The 24,875-nt window shown below is 32.2% G+C and overlaps 1 protein-coding gene across 2 annotated transcripts in view; it reads right to left on the bottom strand.

Moving 5' to 3' along the window:
• Positions 1–3,976: 3,976 nt before the first annotated feature.
• LOC114328976 (zinc finger CCCH domain-containing protein 11A) overlaps positions 3,977–24,875 on the bottom strand; it is a 39,432-nt gene continuing 18,533 nt past the window's right edge. For both annotated transcript variants that reach the window (XM_050646341.1, XM_050646340.1), the window contains exons 5-7: positions 20,050–20,181; positions 13,943–14,080; positions 3,977–7,410 (exon numbers count right to left, since the gene is read on the bottom strand). In XM_050646341.1, the coding sequence (XP_050502298.1) occupies positions 6,698–7,410; positions 13,943–14,080; positions 20,050–20,181 (983 nt within the window). In that variant the 3' untranslated portion in view covers positions 3,977–6,697. The remainder of the gene's footprint in view (positions 7,411–13,942; positions 14,081–20,049; positions 20,182–24,875) is intronic.

Below are 24,875 nucleotides of genomic sequence, written 5' to 3'. Positions count from 1 at the left end.
TTTATTTTCTTATTTTGTATTTTCCTGAAAGTAGAACTACTGACTCCCCAAAAAAGGATCCAAATGTTAAAAATAGTAATTTGAAATTAAATAAAGTATATGTGTTTAATCGACTTCGAAAAGTCCTTTGACTGAGTCACTCACGACAAACTGATACGTGTCTTGCATCAGGTAGTAATTGATGACTATACTTCCATATTACCAAAAATTTGTATTGGCTTCAATATGCAACATACGAATTGGTATGAAAACACAGAAAGTTTTAGAGTATTGTGACGAATTACCGACCGCAAATAACAGGTTCCGTCTCGACAGCGCGTCACGTAAGGAGGCATCTGGAAGAATGACTCACCGTACAAGTGAGGAAATGACTTCTCGTGAATATTCGACAGTCAAGACCACGGATTAACTAGTGATGGGCGGTTCCGTTTTTCTGGAACGTTCAAGAAAATGTCTGATATTTTGTATTCAATATATAAGGAACTAATTTTATAAATAGAGTTAGTCTGTAAAATAAATTCGTCTGTAACTTGTATAAATAAATTCGTATAAACGAACCGAGAGTATTATCCCATATAGCACACAACGTCCGATGTACGTCCATATAACGTACATTTAAAGTCCATGGACCAAAACTGGACGTACTATGTACGTACATTACGGGACGTCCATTGGACGTTTGATTTCAACGTACATTGGACATCCATTTGTGGCCCATGGATATTTTACACAAAACGCGACTATTATATTAAGTCCCAATACAAACTAAATGAGAATCTTCTTGACAACGTTGTCGCTCTTCGCGCTATCGGTCGTGAAAGGTAGTATTATTAGGCAGGTACTTTTAGGGGATTATCGCTGTTAATTTGTTGTGGAATACTGAAGGATGGTTTATTTATGATAATTCACAGAATGGCAAACGCGCTTGTAATATACAACAACGGTACTGACTCTAAAAATAGTTTGGAACAGAAACAGAACAGAGATTAAACCTCTTTTAATGTGCATGCTTCCTAGGGCGTCATTATCTGAATCTCGTCTTTATGAAAATACATCCTGTGATATATTTGTGTTTTCTGTTTATCGTGCAAGTGCAGTCATGCATTAATGAAGTTCCTAGTTCCTATAATAAAGTATATATTATAATGAAGTTATAGTAAAGAGAAATAAAAAGGTCTTTTGTGTAATATTTTTAAGTATAAGTTTAGTATTATAAGGAACTATTTCCTATAAAGGCTTTTTGCTATATGTATTCACAAAATTATGGATACTAGATTTCTTTCTGAAAAGTGCCCTACAAATGTCCATAAGACGTACATTGAATGTACATAAGGTGTACACTGAAAGCTTCAATACAACGTACAATGTACGTTTGTAGCGGACGTTCTATGGACGTCCAATTTTGTGAACTCTGGACATTCGTTGGACGTCCATTGTACCTTAGCGGGACGTCCATTGGACGTTCCAATGTACACATATGTACGTCCATTGGATGTCCATAAAACGTACTTGTGCTATCTGGGATTTTAACCGTAAGCACGCTACAGTATTAAAAACACTACGACAGGAAAAGAAAAGAGATGATATATCACCAATTACACCTGATAAATGAGACGAGAAATTCGAAATACTTTTAAATGAAGACAGACCAAGCTTCAAAGAAAACTACGAAAACCATATGATAGCTCACCTATACGAATAACATAAAAAGTAGAAGAGATAAATGTGTAAATCGTTAAAAAATAACAAGGCACTTGGTCCAGGTCCGTACCTGCTGAACTAATAAAATACTTCCAAAGATGCATTAACGGAGTGGAAATCTCAGAAGAATGGAAGACATCATTCGTATCTACTGTACACAAGAAAGGCACAAGGGGTGACAGTGACAACTATAGAGGCATCACTGTGACCAAAGTGTCATCACCTCAGTCAAATTGATTAAAGGTATAATAGAAAATGAATACAAAGATATAGAAGCCGAAGAACAAGCGGACTTCAGGGCAGGTAGATCAACTATTGACCATTCATTCTACCTTTCGAAAATTATTGAAAAGAAAGTTGCCATTAACCAGGAAGAACATTTATTATATGCAGTCTTGAGAAAAGCATGTAACAGTATCTCACAAAATAAACTAAGTGAAGCATTGGAAAAAAATATAAACATTAGTTTAATATGAGCAACTAAACACCAAGAAAGAAAAGCAATATCCCTTCATTCCCTTCTTAATAATATACTTTGGGACCTATCAATAAAAAATAGTAACAAAAGTAGTATATATACAACACAATAATTATTAAAAGTATAATCACCTAACAGCAGTGAAGTATGGGAGATAAGCGAACAATAAAAAGAGAATACTTTAGTTAATAGAACTGGGTTTCTGGAGACGTTCGGCAGGGAAATTCAGATTGGAGAGAGTTACAGTAGACTAGGAGAAATTATGAAAGTAAATCAAACAATAATAGAAGATATTGGAACACAACACACAAAATGGTATATCCATGTCCAAAGAATACCTGAAGATCGACATCTATAACAAATTCTAATATGGCAACCTCATGGTCTTCTTCTTCTTTTTGTGCAGACATGACTCTGTCTGTTTTTTACGTCCGTCTCCAGTACGTTGTCATCAGTGGTGTCATGGTGTGGGAACGCCGTTCCCGCACTGGTTAAGAAAAGAAAAAAAAAATAATAGAGAATTTAGGTTTTGTAAACAAAAATTAGCAGTGCGTTCCCGCACTGCTAATTTTGCCATGACACCACTGGTTGTCATTCCATCTTTTTCGTGGTCTTCCTATTGGGGAAACGTCTCTCGCCGTCCTTACTACTCTATTTGTTGTCATTCGGCTGATGTGATCGTTCCATTCTACTCTTCTGTTTTTACCCAGTTATTAATGTTATCCACCTTGCATCTCTGCACTTCTAGCTCTATCCCATAGACTTACCATCGATTTTTCGAAGGGTTTTCACATGGACGTATAAATATTTTTATTTATACGTCCATGGGAATTCATCTCTGCTGTTTCTAGCATTATTTTTGTCCTTTCTGTATCAGATCGTGTTTCTGCTGCTTATGTCATTATTGGTCTGATAGCTGTTTTGTAAATTCTGCCTTTCACTTCTTTTCTGATATTTTTATTTTTTCACATTGTTTCATTTAGGCAACCTGCGGCTTTGTTTGCTTTATTCACTTGATCTTCCACTTCTGTTTCGAGCTTTTCGTAGCTAGATAGTGTGATGACTAGATATTTAAACTCTATTACTTGTTCTATTGTTATCTGACTCTCCAGCTGTAATTTACATCTACAGTAGAACCTCGGTATAACGAATCTGAAGGACCCGAAAAAAATTTGTTATATCGGGAATTTTTCAATAACGGGGTTCGTTATATCGAGGTTAAATGCGGTCAATATTCGTTAAAAAGGGGTTCTTAAAGCCGAACTCAAACTTCTATAATATAACGAATTTCTCATCGCTTAACCCAGTCAAAAAGCCCTGTCTCATCAGCATTGTATCCACGGGTCAAGTCTGTCAATTTAGCTTTCCAATCTTCGCAAGTTACATCATTCACGGCAGCACTTTCGCCACAAACTTCTTTGAAACTAATTTTGTGCCTCTTTCTGAACCGATCCAACCAGCCATTACTGGCTCGAAAGTCTGCGTGCCCTAATTGTTCTGCGAACTGGTGAGGCTTTTCTTGGAGCATGGGACCTCCAACGGTTACATTTTTATCCCGGCACTATTTAAATAACAGCTTCTTCGACATCCTGCAACTCACCTTTAACCAAGGGAAGGGGGCGGGAAGCATCCCGCCGAAATAGTTCATTATATAGGGGTATTTTTTACATTGAGTCTCATGGAGGTTTGAAGGGGATTTAAAAAAATTCGTTATATCGGGGAATTCTTTACATCGGGGTTCGTTATATCGGGACTCCACTGTATTTTCTTTAAAAATAATGTAATAAAACTACAAAGAGAAATAAACAAGTGTATTTTTGCCTTAAAAGTAATTTAACAATTAATTCTCCTTAATTTAACAAAGTTTACATGTCGTTTCTCCGCTCAAACAGTGTCACAACTAAAAAAAAAACAGTTTTATTGCACCAATAGTTTAAAAAAGCTAAAAAGCCTACCTCAAAAAGTGTTACCTACGTCTATGGTTCAAGAATTTGTCGTTAGATGACACTAGCGTCATTATATGGTTAACCAAAATCAACGATGAACCGAACAGTGTCACATAGTCACATATCGGCTTGCGCAAGGCAGTTGTCCAACTAAAATCTGTATAAAGCGTCGTTTGTCGAATTAAGACAGTACATTTTATGCGATTACTTTATTCAAAACAATCTGTGAATGTACTCAAGAAAAGACACCTTTATTTTTCTTTTTCAGTATTTTTTATTTAATTTTGTTACTTATATTTAAAGTTAAATCATTAAAAATATAACTCTGTTAACCAGATAATAATAATGATATTATATTCTACTGCTAAAATCACTTTTAATAAATATTTCTTAAATTTTTCGTTATTTTATCTATATAGTGTAACAACTCAAAAACATATTTTTTAAATACTTTTGGTAGAGTAGAGGTATTTTGTAGAGCTTCAAAAATCTTTGTAAATTAATAAAATAGTTATTGTTCTATTTTCAATGATTTTTGAATTTAACCCAAAAAAGTTCTAGCGCAAATTTTAAACGCCGTATCCTCGATACTTCGCTCTTTTGACTTATCGACACTGTTTGACCGGAGGTGGGATGTGTTAACAACGTAGGTTAATCTTCCCAATCATTATCTACTTCATTGAGTAATATAAAAAAAATAATACAATAAAACTACAAAAAGAAACAAACAAATGAGTCGTCTAGTTCCAAAACCGGCCAATTGCAAAAAGTGCAATTTTTACAAGATGAAGAAAACTGATTTTTTTATTAAAGTTGGCCGGTTTACTAACCCTCATCTTTTAGTATAGTTTAAGTATGGTAAATGACCGCTTTTTAACATTTTTCATGGATCAGAAGGAAGCTTTTAAAATATTCAACTTGTAATTTTCTTTAAAATTTTTTGCAAATGGCCTGTTTTGGAACTAGACGAGTCAAATGTATTTTTGGCTTAAAAGTAATTTATATACAGTGTATCAATTTGAAAAGTTGCCACCCCCTATAATTTGGTCCCTATAGAAAATCTAAAAATATGCAAAAACACGTCAAATTTATTTGTGAGGGGGACATTTTGTAGACCACTTTTCAACTAAATTACATCAAGCCTCTAGCGAAGGCGGACACTACCCCCAAAATCTTTAATGGAAAGGGGGGTTGAGTGATACCTCATTTTAAAGGTCATTCAATTACCTTTTCAAAAATACCACATACCTTATATTTCTTTTCAGTACTTTTGGAAAAATCTTGGACTCAATACTCTAAAAAAAATTTTGGAGTTCTGAACTCGATATTTAATATCTGTACGGTTTTACTTGATTTTTCCAAAAATAGTCCAAAAAAATACTCTAAATACTCCAATACCCAAAAAAAATTTAATTTGGAGTTCAATACTCCAAAAAAAGTTTTGAAGTTCTGAACTCGATACTTAATATCTGTATGGTTTTACTTGATTTTTTCAAAAGTACTTTCTTCTTCTTACTTTTTCAAAAGATAATGTATGTGGTATTTTTGAAAAGGTAATCGAACGATCTTTAAAAAGGTATCACTCAACCCCCCTTTCCATTAAAGATTTTGGTGGTTGTGTTCGTCCCCGTTAGAGGGTTAATGTAATTTAGTTGAAAACTGGTCTACAAAATGTCCCCCTCGCAAATAAATTTTACATGTTTTTGTATACTTTTAGATTTTCTATAGGGACCAAATTATAGGGAGTGGCAACTTTTCAAATTGACACCCTATATATGTATATAATCAAATTCCCTTCTACCGTATTGCTATCGGGATAAAAGTAATTTAACACAATTAAATTTAATAAAGTTTACATGTCACTCCTCCCCTCAAACAGTGTCACAACTAAAAAAAAAACGGTTTTATTGCACCAAAAGTTTAATAACACTACAAAATCCTATCTCAAAAAGTGTTAAGTCTATGGTTAAAGTATTTGTCGTTAGACGACACTAGCGTCATTATATGGTTAACCAAAATTAACGATGAACCGAACAGAGTTACATAGTCACATATCGGCTTGCGCAAGGCAGTTGTCCATCTAAGATCTGTATAAAGCGTTGTTTGTCGAGTTAAGCCAGTATATTTTATGTGATGGCTTTATTCAAAACAATCTGCAAATGTGTTTAAGAAAAATGACACAGTTATTTTTCTTTTTGCAGTAAGTATTTTTTATTTCATTTTGTTACTTATATTTAAAGCTGGATCATTAAAAAGTATAACTCTGTTAACCAGATAATAGTAATGATATTATATTCTGTACTGCTAAAACCACTTTTAATAAATAATATTTCGCGATTTTATCTGTATAGTGTCACAACTCAATTTTTTTTTTAAATATTTTTCGTAGATAAACTTAATACGCTATTTTGTAGAACTTCAAAAATCTTTGTAACTTAAATAATTTTGTAACTAAAACAATTATTGTTCTAATTTGAATCAAATCCGAAAAAGTTCTAGCACAAATTTTAAACGTCGTTCTCTCGATACTTTGACTTATGACACTGTTTGAGCGATGTGTTAACAACGTGAGTTAATCTTCCCATTCATCATCTACTTCATTGAGTAACTCCTCTTCTGCTTTTAACATAACCGTATCATCGTCAAGATCATCCTCTTCCATCAACAGTGTTTCCTCCAGTTTACTACTTGCACTTTCCGTTTCACATTGCTTTTGGGTAACTTTAGATTCACTTAATCTACTTACATTACTAGAAACAACATTATTATTTGTGGACTTATTACTATCACTTAAGACTACATTTTGAGGAGTATCTATAATAGGCAATCTCTTAACAACCAAATTATTATTTGTAGACTCATTACCATCACTTAAAACTACATTCTGAGGTGTATCTATAATTATTGGTAATCTCTTAAGAACAATCTTCTTACTACTAGTATCAGTACTCTCCTGGAGAGATGGTTTCTCTATGCTTTGACAATCAACATCCATACATGTGCTAGTTACTTCGTTTTCATCATTTGACGTTACCACTGTTTCTTCTTTAGTCTTTCGTTCTCTCCGTATTTCATCCAAAGTTTTTATTTTGATATCCTCTAAGTTTGTTTCAGTATTAACAGGAAGTGATTTTTTATGGTTTGTTTGTCGATATAAATGATTTTCAATTGTTCTTTCCAATTTATGTATCGAATTTGTTTTCGGCATAAGCTTGTTTTTTCCTTTATTTATTCTAATCTCAAGATTACCATCTTCATTGTGGAAAACGAGTCTTCGTTTCTTCGCTAAAAAAAACAGTTAGATTATACCAATAATTATGGACAAAAAATCTATAAGTATTTAAATATGTTATTTGTTGGAAAACTAAGAACCAAAGTGTAATGTTACTACGTATAAAAAGAAGATCCATAAAAACTAATCAGAAAAACTACCAGGTGGGGATCTAGCGTAGGCAGACCAAGGGACACAATAAGATAAAATAATAAAAAAAATGAAGGCATTAAAGAACTTGAAACCAAAAACTGATCAAAGAAATATAGAAACCAAAGAATTGTAACAAGATGTGAAGCAACCAAGAAAGATTAGGAGTGCGACAAATAAATCGAAAAACTGATATCCAAGAAGAGCACTAATCCGCTAGAAGTTCAAAGACCATGATAATGGTGATGTTATCAGTTCAAATTGGGAATTTTTCGAAGTTTGATTCTTGATGTACCATCTCTTTGTCGATTTTAAAGCGGCATATGACAGTGTCTTAAGACCAACTCTTTACAACGCTATGAATGAGTTAGGAATTCCAAAAAAACTCATATGTTTGATAAATGGCGAAGATGCTATCAGCAGTAAAAATTCAAAACGACTCGTCAACCCCATTTAAGGGTTAAGGCAGGGAGATGCGCTGGCGTGTCAGCTTTTTAAGGCTATGGGTACATAATTCGCAAATATTTTACGTGTATCCCTACTTTTTCTGTCTTTACACGGCAAATTACGCGTAGTAAAATTTACACTGGTATGGATATCTAAACATTACTAGAATATCATTCTACTTGAAAATGTCATTATTAATTTCAAGAGATGGGTTTTGAATGTTCTTGGATAACTGTTATTTTTATAATTGGAAATTATTAATTCAGTTAATAAATGTGATAATTTTTTCACTAACTATGTATTCAGTGATTGTAATAATTTATTTGTACAACAAAGACTAATACTCAATCGAGAAAAGAGGAAAAGTGTTAAAGTGATTTTTTAATAATACACACACCGGCAAAATTAGCCGAACACCTTAAAAATGGGACATGTTTGATGTCTCGAATTTCCTAAATCTGTTGTCCGATTTGAGTGATTCTTTTAGTATGTTATAGCCTTATTAGTTAAGAATATCGGTGTAATAATATTGTTGCTAGACAGGTAAATGTCATTTTATACCGGGTGTTACAATCATACTGTGTTTTTTTCTTAAAGTTCGGAACACCCTGTGGAATATTCTAGCATATATAAAATATTAAAATTAAAACTCAATTGTAGACTAAGGCTTTCTTAACATTTTCTTTTTTTATTCATTTGCTTATGTTGGAAAATAAAAAAGTTATGTGCTTTAACAACTAGCCATGCTTTTTATCAATAAATCCACATAGTAGAGGAGGAAAGTATGCTAAATTTGCAGTTACTCGAGCGTTATGGGGACCTATTGGATTGTGAAGAGTGGGTGCTAAAACCAAAAAAAGTTAAGTTAAGTTTTCCATAAAGTGTGGGACTCTCCATTTTTAATTTAATTTTCCATTTCCACCAATCGTTTTTTCCGATTATAGCGCTATCTATCCATAATTGTAAAAAATGTTGTGAATAAAAGTTGCTTATTTTTACGTCAAGGATCCAAATCTGCAATAAAAATTGGGGGCTCCTATTTAAGATTTTAAAGTAACCCCGCACCTTACCTCCGTGGGGGGTCGTGTTTGGTGCCATTCGGTAGATTTTTGGAAAATATTGAATAGGTGTATTTTGTAGTTTTACGATCTGATGTTCATTTGGCAAAATATCGCGGGATTCGTTCGTATTTAAAATTTTTAATTTACCCCCCCACCCCTCTCCGTGGAGTGCCACGAGCCCACACGGAGGTGGGGTGGGGGATTTAATTTAAAATTTTAAATAGGAGCCCCCAAATTTTATTGCAGATTTGGATCCTTTACGTAAAAATAAGCAACTTTTATTCGACACATGTTTTCGAATTATGGATACATAGCACTATAATCGGAGAAAAATTATTGTTTCAAAAGGAAAATTACATTAAAAAATGAAAAGTCCTCCACTTTATGGAAAACTTAACTTAACCTTTTTCTGATTTTAGCACATACTCTTCACAATCCAATAGGTCCCCATAACGCTCGAGTAACTGCAGTATACTTTCCTCCCCTACTATGAGGATTTATTGATGAAAAACATGGAGAGTTGTTAACGCACATAACTTTTTTATTATCTCACATAAGTAAATTAATCAAAAAGGAAAATGTTAAGAAAGCCTAAGTCTACAATTGTGTATTAATTTTAATATTTTATATATGCTAGAATATTCCACAGAGTGTTCCAAACTTTAAAAAAAAAACACAGTGTGACTGGTACACCCGGTATAGAATGATATTTACCTGTCTAGCAACAATATTATAACAACGATATTCTTAAATAATAAGGCTATAACATACTAAAAGAATCACTCAAATCGGACCAGGGGTTTAGGAAATTCAAGACATCAAACATGTCCCATTTTTAAGGTGTTCGGCTAATTTTGCCGGTGTGTGTATATTGTTATGGAACGCTTACAATTTTGAACATCTTTAACAACAAAATACTTGGATCACAGAATATATTATCCTGATGTATTCTCTGCTTGGATCTTCCACAAATAATACACAATAAATAACTTTTTAATAAGTTCACGTCTTAAATCAATTATTTATCAAATACACTATATTTCAATAATATTTAATCAATAACTCAACATATTCCCGATGCAATGTCAAATATTTAAAATTGTCACTGATTGTCAGTGTCTGACTGACAATATATGCTGACAATATTATATTCGGCTGAGTGCGTTGTAAGACAAAGATAGATTTGGAAAATATTACCACGGCATTGTGTTTATTTTTTCGAATCCTGAAAAAACCAATAAATATTTTTGAAAAATTTAAACGCAGAATGAAAGACTAAATTATTACCGAGGGCCGAAAGTCCCTTAGAATAAATAAAAAGTTTATTTTTAATGATATATTTGAAATTAAAAATCACACTAAATTTTCTCTTAGTTTTTCACCCCTGTAACATATTAAAATAAACATTATAGAAGTTCTCAGAGACTTTCGGCCCTCGCTAATAACGTGATCTTTCATTCTGCGTTTAAATTTTTCAAAAATACTTATTAGTTTTCTCAGGATTCGAAAAAAATGAATCCCCATTTGAATTGCATTGCAGCCGAAAATACGTACCGATCCTCTTAATGTAGCCTTAGAAAAAGTTGTACAAGACGCTAATGTAGATGGCAGGGGAACAATATTTAATAGATCAGTCCAAATTCTAGCATATGCAGACGACGTGGACATTATAACAAAAACCAAGGCGAGAACTGCGGAAATCCTAACCAATCTAGTAGCAGCAGCAGAACAAATGGGATTACATATAAATCAAAATAAAACCAAATTCATGGCAATTAACACAAACACAAGAGCTGGAAATGATGACGCAGATCTAATCATCAATGACCAAAACTTCGAAGCGGTCAAAGAGTTCATATATCTATAAAATAAAAAGGAGAATAATAATTGCAAACAGGTGGTATCATGATCTATCGAAGTACTTATCTAAGAAACGTCTGTCTCAAAAAACTCGTATAAGACTGTATAGAACATTGATAGTCCCCGTTCTCACATATGGATCAGGCATGGACGCTAACTAAAGCAGATGAATCCGCTCTATCGATATTTGAAAGAAAAGTGTTACGCAAGATATTCGGAGCAATATGTGAGAACGGAATATGGAGGCGTAGATATAACTTTGAACTGCAGAATATCTACAAGCATACGTTTGGTGGAAAATACATTATCACTGTAATTAAGCGAAACCGCCTGCAGTGGGCAGGACATGTAGCCCGGGGCCCTGAATCGAACATGATAAAAAAGATTCTAACAGCTCAATCCGTGGAAATGAGAAGACGGGGTAGACCAAAGTTGAGGTGGATGGACGGGGTAACACAAGATGCCGAGAAGATCGGAGTCGGCAACTGGAAAATACAAACAAGGGACAGAACAGAATGGCGTAGAAAGCTTGAGAAGGTCGAGGCCCTCTAAGGGCTGTAGCACCAATATGATGATGATGATGATTATTGTTGTACCAATGGCCATAGTTGGCGAGGTACTTTATGTAAATATACATGGTGATTGATTAGTAGGGTAAAGCTCAATATCTGCTCCGCTATAGTAATAGATAGCAATAAAAGTTAATAACAAAAATTTTAGCCACCTTTGAGCTTCACATTACAAAATTAGTTAGAATGTTACAGGGTGTTCGATAACACAGTGGCAGACCTAACTTATGTTTTTTTAAATGGAACACCCTATATTTTATTTTATATTCGAAATCCTGTTAACTTCTCCATCACAAAAATATAAAGGTTTGTAATGTTATACAGGGTATTTACAAAGTTATAACCAATTTTGTATGAAAATCGTAACAAGTTCAACTCTCTGTATAAATAAAAATAAGCACAACAGCAATGGTTTATCAATGCCATATTTTTTTAATTATTGTCAAAATTTTTAAGAATTATTGATATTGCTAATTTTTTTTATATCAAATACAGGATGAGTCAAAACGCAAGTACATTATTTTCTCATTAATGTTAAATGGAACACCCTGTATTTTATATCATTATTGAAAAGTAACATTAACGTACTTTAATTTTTATATAACATTTCCTATGCCCAAATTTATTAGCTTTCGAGATATTTTCATTTTTCAGAGCAAATTTTAGGTGTTTAAATTTATCTAAATTTTAAGTAAGCCATGACTGCATTGACAATTGAAGATTACCGATTATCAATCCGGTAATCAATGTAACACTGTAGCAAATAAAGAAATAAAAATAATTTAATAGTAATACATTTTACAAACAAAAACACAACCACTACATGCAACATTTTTGAAACAATTAAAAACTATCTTTTTATGTAAATGTAACAAATAAACAAAGAAAATTAGTAATAAATTTTACAAAAAAACACACACACACAAAATACAATATTTTGTGAAGACAATTAAACACTACTTTTGTATGTAAATGTAACAATGTAACAAATAAAGAACGAAACATAATTTATCAGTACTACATTTTGCAAAAAACATGTTTGAAAAAATTAGAAGCTGCTTTTAATAAAATATTTTTAATATTTATTTACATAAGGGGTTCCTAACACATTTATGTATGCCTAAAAACGATCATTGAATGAGCTACTTACTCTACGGAGCATTTGTAAATGAACACATCGAAATACACTTTGTATTCTATTTTTCATCTCATCCCTTGTTGTTGGAGGTATTTTATAAACTTCATTATTAACGTAACCCCAAAAAAATCAGTCCAGTTTATTAAATTCTGGTGATTTGGGCGGCCACGCTACTGGTCCATTGAAAAATGAAAATATCTCGAAAACTAATAAATTTAGACATAGGGAATGTTATCTAAAAATTAAAGTACGGTAATGGTACTTTTCAATAGTGATATAAAATACAGGGTGTTCCATTTAAAATTACTGAGAAAATAATGTATTGCGTTTTGACTCACCTTGTATTTGATATAAAGAAAATTAGCAATATCGACCATTCTTGAAAATTTTGACAATACGTTAAAAAATATGGCATTAATAAACCATTATTGTTTTGCTTATTTTTATTTATACAGGGAGTTGAACTTGTTACGATTTTCATATAAAATTGGTTATAACTTTGTAAATACCCTGTATAACATAACAAACCTTTATATTTTTGTGATGGAGAACTTAACAGGATTTAGAATTTAAAATAAAATATAGGGTGTTCCATTAAAAAAACATAAGTTTGGTCTGCCACTGTGTTATCGAACACCCTGTAACATTCTAACTAATTTTGTAATGTGAAGCTCAAAGGTGGCTAAAATTTTTGTTATTAACTTTTATTGCTATCTATTACTATAGCGGAGCTATTGAGCTTTACCCTACTAATCAATCACCCTGTATAAAAAAAATAATAAATTATTCCACAAGGAAAAGAAAAAGTTTTTCCTGTAGTTGGCTGTATACCATCCATCACAAAATTGGAAAAAATCCTTTGTAAAAGGTATAAAATTTTTTATTAAAATCCCTATAAAGAGCTACATCACAACAAAACGTTTTCGATTTTTATAAAAAATCATCATCAGTGTTAGATAAACTGGATGCTAGCTGAGCCACCAAAGAAAAATTTTCGGGTAAAAACCCTTTAAATATAACATAGATGCGTTAAAAGTGCATACTTTAATAAAATGCCTTATGATGGTCACATGGCAACTAGGCATCTATGTTATATTTAAAGGGTTTTTACCCGAATATTTTTCTTTGGTGGCTCAGCTAGCATCCAGTTTATCTAACACTGATGATGATTTTTTATAAAAATCGAAAACGTTTTGTTGTGATGTAGCCCTTTAAAGGGATTTTAATAAAATTTTATACCTTTTACAAAGGATATTTTCCAATTTTTTAATAAATTCTTGTTATCATTTTGACAATCGTAAAATATATATTTTAAACTTACGTAATGTAGGGACAAACTGACTGTCATTTTGCCTTTTGGGTATAACAACTGTCCTTTCTGTTGGTAGTTTATTTTGCATTCTCGAAAATATCCTCTCTCTCATCATATTAGCTTGACCGTCATATTGGAAAGAATCATCTGAAACGTAAATAACATTAATAGGGAACTTGCATATAATTTTAAATTCGAAAAAATCCTATAAATCACAACAGAACATAATTGTGGCGTTTAGACATCCGGCCGTTCTATTAGCTTTAATTATTTGGTCTTCTACCTCTTCTTCGATATTGTTGTCGGCTGATATATTAATTCCCAGGTATTTGAAAGTCATTACATGTTGTATAATTTGATTATCCAACTCCAATTTGCAATTATTGGTTCTTTGGCTACAACTAAGCATTTTTGTTTTTTTGGACTGATATTTTCATATTCATTTCTTTTGCGTCAATGTTGAATTCGTGCAGTAATCTTTGTAGATCATCTTCGCACTCTGCTACTATCACGGCGTCATTAGCGTAACAAAGTATTTTTATTTCTCTATCGCCCATTTTTTGTACCCTTTTTTTTTCTTCACTTGTTTTATTATTGCATTCAACATTATGTTAAACAGTAACTAATATTTGAGTGTTTTTACTACTTAAGAGGCTACAGTAGCGATCAACAGGTAGCAACAAACGCGTTCCAAGATTGCGGCTCTAATTTTGAATATTTTGTCGAGATATTTGGCACACATATTCGTAATATAATAAAGAATGGCGGTACAGAGCCCAATTTCAGAAATAGTACGTGGAAATTACTCTATAACTAAATAAAATATTGAAAAAAGGAGCCTGTACCGCCATTAAGAAAAAAAAAACTTTCTTCAAATAAACTTTTTTATCCCATGCCTAGATTTTGTGTAATCTTGGAACTACTAAAATGTTTTATTTCTAACAAGAAATCGAACATATTATAACTAAATAACTAATTAGGCAACATAGAGAAATTATCACTGTCATTTTGACAAACCTGCGTCAGATTTTCTCTAATCTGTTCTGTCATCTTTATCGATATCTGTTCAGTGCAGTAGTGTGTTAATTTAAGAATTCGTTTTTGTTGTTTCATAGGAAAGTAGTGTTTATAGATAGTTAATTTATTATATATTTGTTGTTGTTGTATAAGTTGTTTTGGCCTCTTTGAAAGAATAGATTGTTGTTAATTGTGAGTTTTAGTTATATGTAGGTAAGTATATTTTACGTAAAAATATTTCGAATTCTAATGTGAGTACCTATATAAAGTTTTAGGAGGATTGTTTATTCTAGAAATATTATCAATAGTTTAACAAAATGGAAAAAGTAAATCAAACGAAAAATAAAGTGAAACCTTCCAAGAAAAAGTCCATTAAAAACCGTGCCAAAATTATGCGAAAATCGAAATTTGTTTCGCTTCACAACAAAAAATGATTATTTATTATTGTTTTATTATTAGATATTTCATGCAAATACCTTTCTAAATACCTATCTTATGTAACATAAAATTTTCACCCATTTTGGTTTATTTTTATAAATATCTATTTATTAATAACAAAATCGTTTTCTACTACTTCCATTTAGCGCGACTATGATATTGTCAAAATATTAATCTTAGACAATGTAAAAGATTAACACTGTTGCCAAAGTTTATGATACTATCTCCCGAAGTTATATTTTGTTGCTACCTGTTGATCGCTACTGTTTATTCTTAAGACAATTTTTTTAAAATGGCTGAAGAGGGTTTTTCTAAATGCCAGTCTGATAACTTACCCATTGTAAATAGGTACAGTCCGTATAATATAGATACCGTTGCACGTCATTATCTATGTCACATTGTTGCCCAGATCTAAGTTGACATTGTTGCCCAATTACAAAAAATTCTTGAATTCATTTTAAATCATAATTATTATTGTAAATTATATGTAAATAAATCAACATTAAAAGCAGAAAACAAGAATTAAGTTCTTACGTCAAAGTAAATAATAAAACAATAAATATAATAAAACAAAAAAATAGTAAAGAATAAAAACAAACCTGAAGTGTCATCACCGCAACTGTCGAAATAAATGTTACCAATGTATGCCAAAATGCCACCTTTGTTCGATCGCAGTTAGAGTGTAATCCGAACAAGTGTGCTTTATAAAAACGCTTTATATTCCACTTTATACAAATTAAATGAAACAAGTTAGGGTATGTTTCTTTAACTAGAATAATAGAAATCTTCCAATATTATTTCTATTAGTATATAATAAAATATGTCTTAGTGTCAGTGTTCTGAGACCTCCTGAAATTTCAGGAGACCTACTGATGGCGACCCTCGCCTACTGATCTACTGATGGCGTCCTTAAACCTCCTGATGAAGTGATGAAATTCTGAAAATCATCTGGTTTTGTTCCAACTCGATACAAAACCGTTCTTGAATGATTACGAGGATGCGCAGTAACAAAAAATGTGTTACTGCGCAGCATTATTCGTCATTGCGCATGCGCGTAACGATTCAAGAACGGTTTTGTATGGAGTTTGAATTTTTCAGAATTTTATCCTATTTCATTTTTTTTTATTTTTATGCTTTAGCCAACATCTAGCGTTGCCACAGCCGTCCCTTACAGATTTTATAGAGTTGCATGCCTACCTATAAACGTAAAAATACTCCACCAACTGATTCTACTGATTTTTCGTGGCGACATCTAGTTGCCAATCTATAAACGTAAAGACTGAAACTACAGAATTCTACCAATTTTTGAGGCGAGCGAGTCTCCTGAAATCTCCTGATCGTTCGTGGCGACACCTCCTGATCCTCAAAAAAGTCATCTGGGAACACTGCTTAGTGTCTGTAATTTGAGTGTACTTTACTAAACGATTCTAAAAAGGAGCACACTTACGACTTAAATAATTCGTGTTGATATCATGTGACGTCACGTGCTATGACCCGGATGACGTGCAACGGTATCTATATTGTACAGACTGTAGGTACCTATGTTTGTGGTGGCCACATATATTTTCAAAAGGGTGAAATTTTTTCAGTGGGAGAAATTAAAGCAGATAAGTAGAGTCCGGATTTCTAAGCATAATGCTTATGCTTATGAAATATGCAAAAATAAGTCATTTTGACACCACATTTTTATGCTTTTTTACTTGTATCCCTTTTTTAAATTAATATGCTTATTTGGTGATTTTCTATATATTATTATCATTTTTATCCAAATCTAATTCACTCAATCTAAGTCCGTCTAGAACACAGCCTGAATCGTCTTACTGAAACTATACGGCTGCAATTTCTACTTGTTAAAGAGTTGATAAAAAATGGGAAAAAAATTTTCATTAAAGCTCCATATGGGTGCAACTTTTTAGAGAAAGATTTCCTAACGCTCCATTACCACCGGAACCAGTGTTAACTAGGTGGGGTACATGGTTAGATACAGCTTTATACTACGCCGAATATTTCTAAAATTTTAAAAGCTTCGTATTGGAACTTAAAGATACTGCTAGCAAATCGATAAAAGATTGTCAGGATGTTTTAGGTGAAACATAATAATATTTGGAGAGACAGCAAATGCCATTAGTTGAGTCGATCCAAAAAATAAACAGCTTTGAAAAAAAGATGGAAGGTATCCCTGGAAAAACTGGTCAGATAGTATTAACAAAAGTTAAAGATATATTAATAAAAAACGAAGGATTTCAAAAGATGAAGAAAATATTTTCAGTTTTAAATGGAGAACACGTTGAAGATATAAATATGGATCCGGCAGTAGTGGCAAAGTATAAGTATACACCGATAACCATTGTGGATGTTGAAAGAAGCTTTTCGATATACAAAAATGTTTTGAGTGACAGGCGCCGAAACTTTACGATGGAACATTTAAATGAGTATTTAGTTATTTCATGCTTTAAACAAAAATGATATATTTCCCTTAATTAGGGCCCGGCGTAGCTTAGGCGGTAGGATGTCTGACTCGCATGGTGGTAGGCCCCAGGTTGATTCAGCCTGAATAAAATGAGTACCTTGGGTAAAACCAGGGGTAATAATAGGCGGTTGAAGCGTAGCACTGGCCTTGTTACCTTTCTTGTATACCGTAGGCCCTAGATATAGCAAACTACCCTGTTATAATCCCAAACCGCGTCAGCGGTATAAAACGGGACACTATTATTATTATTATATATTTTCCTTCATCTAAAGCGTGTCGATAAAAATTAGATTAAAGCATTTTTGTTTCAGTTATCTATTTTTTTTGTTTATTCTATTTTATTTTTAAATTTATAATCTTTACTAGTTCTCAAGCTAAGCTTAGAAATAATCATATATATTTCAGGTTTATTTTCGTAAAAGAAAATGGTTTGTCAAAATTTATATGCTTATTTTCATACTTTTTTTTGTATAAATGCTTTTTTTTTAAATCGTTATGCTTTTTAAGCTCTTTTTTGCGTTTCTTTAAGCTTTTAAATCCGAACTCTACAGATAAGTAAGTACATAATATGTAAATTATACCCCTTTTATACATATTAATTTTATTCTGATTATTATTCTCATAATAAGTTGTTTAATCTCAAACATTCAATTTTCATATTCGATATTAAGCAGTATTCGCGGTGTGCAAGTACTTGGAGGGGATACGAGAAACGATCGTGCGAGAATAGCGGAGAAATATTCTAACTTTCTTAAATAATTCATTGTCAATTGAAATTGTCAAATTGACGTATATTTCATATCTACTGTCAATGAAGAAGAAAAATTATATATTGCTCCACAATATTGATATGATATGCAAATATTTAATAAAGGTAAATTTAATTAATTGTATTTTGCTTGCAGTACTGCATTTTAGTAACTAATTTTATTTACTACATACAATTGTTTACGTTTTAATAACAAAACCTGAATCTTATTTTGTCTTATTATTTTTTTGGACTATGGCCTTGACAATTATCCAGTAACCAGGACTAATATAATTGGCCAATATAATAAAAAGTGCGAAGAATGTTGCTGAGCGTAGAAACCAGGTGTCGCTTTGCCGAACTTGCACGGTCCCAATATATTTATCACCTCGTATATCACACTAAAGCAATTTGTTATTATATTTACACATGTGCGGGCTACTAATTTCGCTAACTAATTGCAAATCATAAACAATATTTTTGGGCAACTGCACATTAAATTGATGACTAAATAAAAACCTTTGTTGATCGCGTGGGCTATGACCCAATTCATCTTGTCGCAAAGAAAGAGAATCATTCATTCGAGTCAATTCAAACAGCCCAGATGTGGCTTTAAATACATTCCTTCGGGTCAATTCAAACAGACAACATGTAGTCTCATCGTCAATGATTATCAATTCAACCGTCACACGAATCGGGCAGTAAAGCTACATCATTAAGTAGACATTTAAGGTCTCCCGGGTATAGAGTGTAGTTAGAGAAATAAAGCTTCATCTTTAAGAGGAAACAGTAGCGATCAACAGGTAGCGAAAACGCGTTCCAAGATTGCGGATAATATAATAAAGAATGGCGGTACAGAGCCAAATTTGAAAAATATATTAATATGTGGAAATTACTCTGTAATTAAATACAATATTAAAAAAACGAGCCTGTACCGCCATTAAGAAGAACAAAAAAATACACTTTCTTCAAATAAACTTTTTTATCCGATGCCTAGATTTTGTGTCATTTTGGAACTACTAATGAAATAAAAAATTTTAGTAGTTCCAAAATGACACAAAATCTAGGCATCGGATAAAAAAGTTTATTTGAAGAAAGTGTATTTTTTTTGTTCTTCTTAATGGCGGTACAGGCCCGTTTTTTAATATTGTATTTAATTACAGAGTAATTTCCACATATTAATATATTTTTCAAATTGGGCTCTGTACCGCCATTCTTTATTATATTACGAATAAGTGTGCCAAAATCTCGAAAAAATATTCAAAATTACAGCCGCAATCTTGGAACGCGTTTTGGCTACCTGTTGATCGCTACTGTTTCCTCTTAATTTGGTGTTTCACTATCGGCGATAGAGTCTAGAGCTGAGCCGAAATTGATACATGGTCCTTCGAGCCGGATTTACAAAACAGTAGGAATACTAATAAAAAATATTTTTCAACATACCTGAATATGAATAGTAAGCAGCTGATTCTGCTTGTATCTTCTCTAGCCTGATCTCTTCCAAAGATTTCACTGTGCAAATGCGTTCCTTGTGTTTTGCGGGCGAGTATGTGGGCATAGACTCATTATCTGACTCTGCAAGAACACACCATTTCAGACAAGGACACATTTTTCACACAACTTTAGTCCAGTAAATGAACGTGAAAACGCCGATACCGTGTAATCTTCAATGTCACCATTGGATTGCATGAAAATTTGGATTTAGGTTCTACTTACCCTCCCCTTCAAGGTTGGACTTGTGCCGTTGATTTCTTTTGGGGGATGAGTCACTCCTTGGGGGTCAGAGGTGAAAAAACGTACGTTTAAAATAAGTCCGGAAATGTATAAATTATTAATTCTAAGCAACTTTTGTTTTATAGAGTTTTTAATCTAAGTCAATACTTTTCGAGTTATTTGCGTGTGAAGCGTTTTCTTTGAAGAAGTGTGAAGAAAAAGTAAGTATTTAATCGAAAAAAAAATTATTCTTGGCAAAAACGCAGCTTACAAAAAAGAGCGAAAAAAACTCATGTACACTCATGTGTACTCATGGAGTCTATAATAGACCCAATAAAAGCAAAGTGGTAGCTCATGAAAAATGCGTTTTTATTCGTCAAATTCCAAATCGAATATTTCAACGTGAAATAATCAAAAAACGAAGTACTTTTCAGGGAAAGCTCATTCAAAATTTTCTAAAGTATTTAAAAAAAGCTTCATTCTTATTTTTTTATAAAAGTTTTTAGCATCAAAACTAAGCGAGTTTTGCTCAAAATAAAGTTGATTCCTTTTTTAGAAAAAATCATGAAAATCTCCCCTATTTAGCACCCCAAACGAAATTAATCGTTGCCGCTTTAGAATTTACTTTACTTATATGTATTTTTATATGATTCGCAAGTTTCACTGGTTCAAAGTGCTTATTTTTGAAAGGCTTGAACGAGTCATTAATCACCAGTGTATGCAAACTTTGAACAGACATATCTTAACAAAGAGTTCGGTGCTAATTCGAATAATCGCTGCTTTACACTGTAGTGTTTTGATCGAGATGGTACTGAAATATGAATCTAAACTGATATGACGTTATAAAAACGCTTTTATCTACATACTCAATAAAAAGACAACTCGTTTCAGTCAATTCAAACAAATAATAACCTCTAAACGAATGTTGTGCATATCTTCGAATGTGCAAACGAATGTATGACGTTCTTAGGTGTCATCAGCATTCAAAGGATTAACCAATTTTTGTCTTACAGAGAAAAACAAAATAAAACCAAAATATTTATAAAATCCAAACCTAATTTTTTTTTGCTATAAAACAATTTTTTTAATAAGCACTTCGACCTGGTCAAACTTAGATTATTATAAATAATACATATTATATAAAGTAAATGGTAAAGTGGTAACGATTAATTTTATTTAGGGTGCTAAGCAGGGGGAGATTTTCTCGATTTTTTTTTACAAAAAAAAAGAGGCCAACTTTATTTTGAGAACTCAAAAACTCGCTTAGTTTTGATGCTAGAGACTTTTATAAAAAAAAATAAAAATAAGGCTTTTTTTAACACTTTTTACAATCAAGTATATTCAAATGGGAAATAAGCCACAATTTTACCTAAAAATGATTTTATTAACGTTTCGACGCCCAAGTCGGGTGTCGTTGTCAAAATACAAAATTATTTTGTATTTTGACAACGACACCCGACTTGGGCGTCGAAACGTTAATAAAATCATTTTTAGGTAAAATTGTGGCTTATTTCCCATTTGAATATACTTGATTATAAAAATGCCACAAGAAAATAGCTTCAGAACAACACTTTTTACATTAACACATTTTAAAAGTTGCTTAGAATTTAGAATTAGTCAATTTATCCATTTCCGCACTTATTTTAGACGTATGTTTTTTCACAACCGAGAAGGGGTGACTATCACCCCTCAAGTAAAAGCAACCAACGGCATAAGTCCAACTTTGAAGTGGAAGGTAAATAGAAACTAAATCCAAATTTTCAAGCAAATCCGTGGCGACGCTGAAACTTACACTCCAAAACCGTCATTTACTGGGCTACTTGTAGACTGTGCATTCTTGCAGACTCTTGACAATAATAAAACAAATTTGGTACAAAATAAAGTTTATTTAGTAAATACAAAATAAATTTAAGTATCAACAGTACCAAATAAAACTTTAAATTCTGCTTGTTATTGAAAATAAATATATTTGTCTCAACAATCAACACAAAACGTCTAAACTGAATATAACAATCCCATTCTTATACAACATCTAAAAAGGTTATACACAAGGCAAAAATTTAGCTGCAAGGTAGATATATTGGGAACTAAGTTGGAGATTCAAAATGATGATTATCATTCTAGAATAGAAAATTTTACAAAAATACAATTTTTATTGTGTAAAAGGGGTGTAAGGCTTAGGGTATATCAACTAATCAATAAATATATAATCAGGTAAATTTTTGAAAGTTTATTCATGGCAAAAATTGAACGTAAAAAATTAAGCAAATATACAGGGTGTAACAAAAATACAGGTCATAAATTAAATCACATATTCTGGGACCAAAAATAGTTCGAATGAACCTAACTTACCTTAGTACAAATGTGCTCATAAAAAAAGTTACAGCCCTTTGAAGTTACAAAATGAAAATCGATTTTTTCCGATGTATCGAAAACTGTTAAAGATTTTTTAATGAAAATGTGGCATTCTTATGGCATGAACATCCTAAAAAGAAATTATATTGAAAATTGTGCAGCCCATAAAAATTTTATGGGGATTTTGTTCCCTTAAACCCCCCCAAACTTTTGTGTACGTCTCAATTAAATTATTATTGTAGTACCATTAGTTATACTCAATATTATTAAAACTTTTTTGCCTCTTAGTATTTTTTCGATAAGGCAGTTTTTATCGAGTTGAGGCTTATTTTTCAATATCTTTACATACAAATTTTATGGGGGTTTTGTTCTTTTAAACTCCCCAAATGTTGTGTACGTTCCAATTAAAATATTACTGCGGTACCATTAGTTAAACACAGTGTTTTTTAAAACTTTTTTGTCTCTTTGTATTTTTTCGAAAAGGCACCTTTTATCGAGATGTGACTTCTTTTTTAATATGGTTCAAAATATCCCTAAAAATGTAAATCATAAATAAATGTTCATATTACCAAGTCTCCATAATCGTACTTAACCATATACAAATATGTGGTGATTTGACAAATATTCGAAATATCTCGATAAAAACTGACTTTTCGAAAAAGTACTAAGAGGCAAAAAAACATTGTGTTTAATTAATGGTACTACAATAATAATTTAATTGGAACGTACACAAAAGTTTGGGGGGGGGGGTTAAAGGAACAAAACCCCCATACAACTTTTATGGGGTGTCCAAATTTCACTACAATTTTTTCTTAAGATGCTACTGCCATAAGAATGCCACATGTCCATTTTCAATAAAAAATCTCCAATAGTTTTCGATACATTCGAAAAAATAGATTTTCATTTTGTAACTTAAAAGGGCTGTAACTTTTTTATGTGCACATTTGTATTAAGGTAAGTTAGGTTCAATCGAATTATTTTTTGTCCCAGAATATGTGATTAAATTTATGACCTGTATTTTTGTTACACCCTGTAATGTAACTGGTAACAGATAACTAAAGGAGTATAGGTAATGGATTTTGGGAAGAGCTATGACCTTGAAAATGTCACAAAGAATATAACTAAATATCTCTTTTCTTACTCAGACTTTTTAAAGTCTTTTACAATATTTTAGAATCGAAAATATTTAGTTATATTATTAAGGTATTGGATTTTGACAAGAGCTATGAATTATGCGGATTCAGTACACAAGTTTATGTGAAACTTTCAAGGTCATAGCTCTTCCCAAAATCCAGGAATATAATTATTTGACATTCTTCTGATTTCGCAAAAGATGTAGAATTGACTTTTTGATGCTTTTATTCGTACAGGTGAACCAGAATACGAATAGACGCGAGCATACTGTGCGCGGTAGAAGATTTCAAAGTATGGCATAGAGCGTTCAGTTGATCGAGAACCGCTTGGCTATTTATGTGGATAGTTTCACTATAGAAGCTATTCGCGACGTTGACAAATTTTGTGTAACATCTCAATTTTTAATAAGGCAAGTAATTGTTCATGTAATCTAAAATTGGACCAACAGTATAAATTGAAGCGAAACATTTTGAATAATCAAGCTTGTGAAATAATACACTCAGTGTTAAAATTCGTTCAACAAGGAGCAGCTGCTGATAAACCTATTATTGACTTTAAAAAAGTGCCATAGTGTATGGCTAGTATGACAGGTAATTTGAGATTTTTGGGTTGCGTTTTCAGGAGTTTTTGTGTGTAGCATCAAAATATTGCAAAACTTTTGATGGAAAAACATGATACAAGACAGCTACGATTACAGTAATTAAAACAGGTTAAACAATTTACACTGGGTGGAAATACCAAGAGGAAGAAGAGACGTTCGTGGGCCTATCCACTGACTCAACTATCATGGACCACCGTTCGAGATGGAAGCGAGTTGTGCAGTCAGTTAAGACCCACCCTGGGTTGTAGTGCTGCGAGAAGAAGAAATAATTTACAAACGAAAAAAAATTATTGTATTTACTGGTAGAACGTGTTTACTTTCAAGCCATAATTTCAGTAATAGCTGGGCTGATGGAACAAACAGTAGACTTAAAAAGCCCCTATCTCCAAGGGACAACATTTAATCATTGTGAGTGCAGGGAACAAAGCAGCTTTTGTCGATGGAACAAAATCGGGTCATTATCATG

This window comes from Diabrotica virgifera, chromosome 3 (genome assembly GCF_917563875.1).
Source record: "Diabrotica virgifera virgifera chromosome 3, PGI_DIABVI_V3a".
Taxonomy (NCBI): Eukaryota; Metazoa; Arthropoda; class Insecta; order Coleoptera; family Chrysomelidae; genus Diabrotica; species Diabrotica virgifera.
This window is presented reverse-complemented; position numbering and strand designations above follow the sequence as displayed.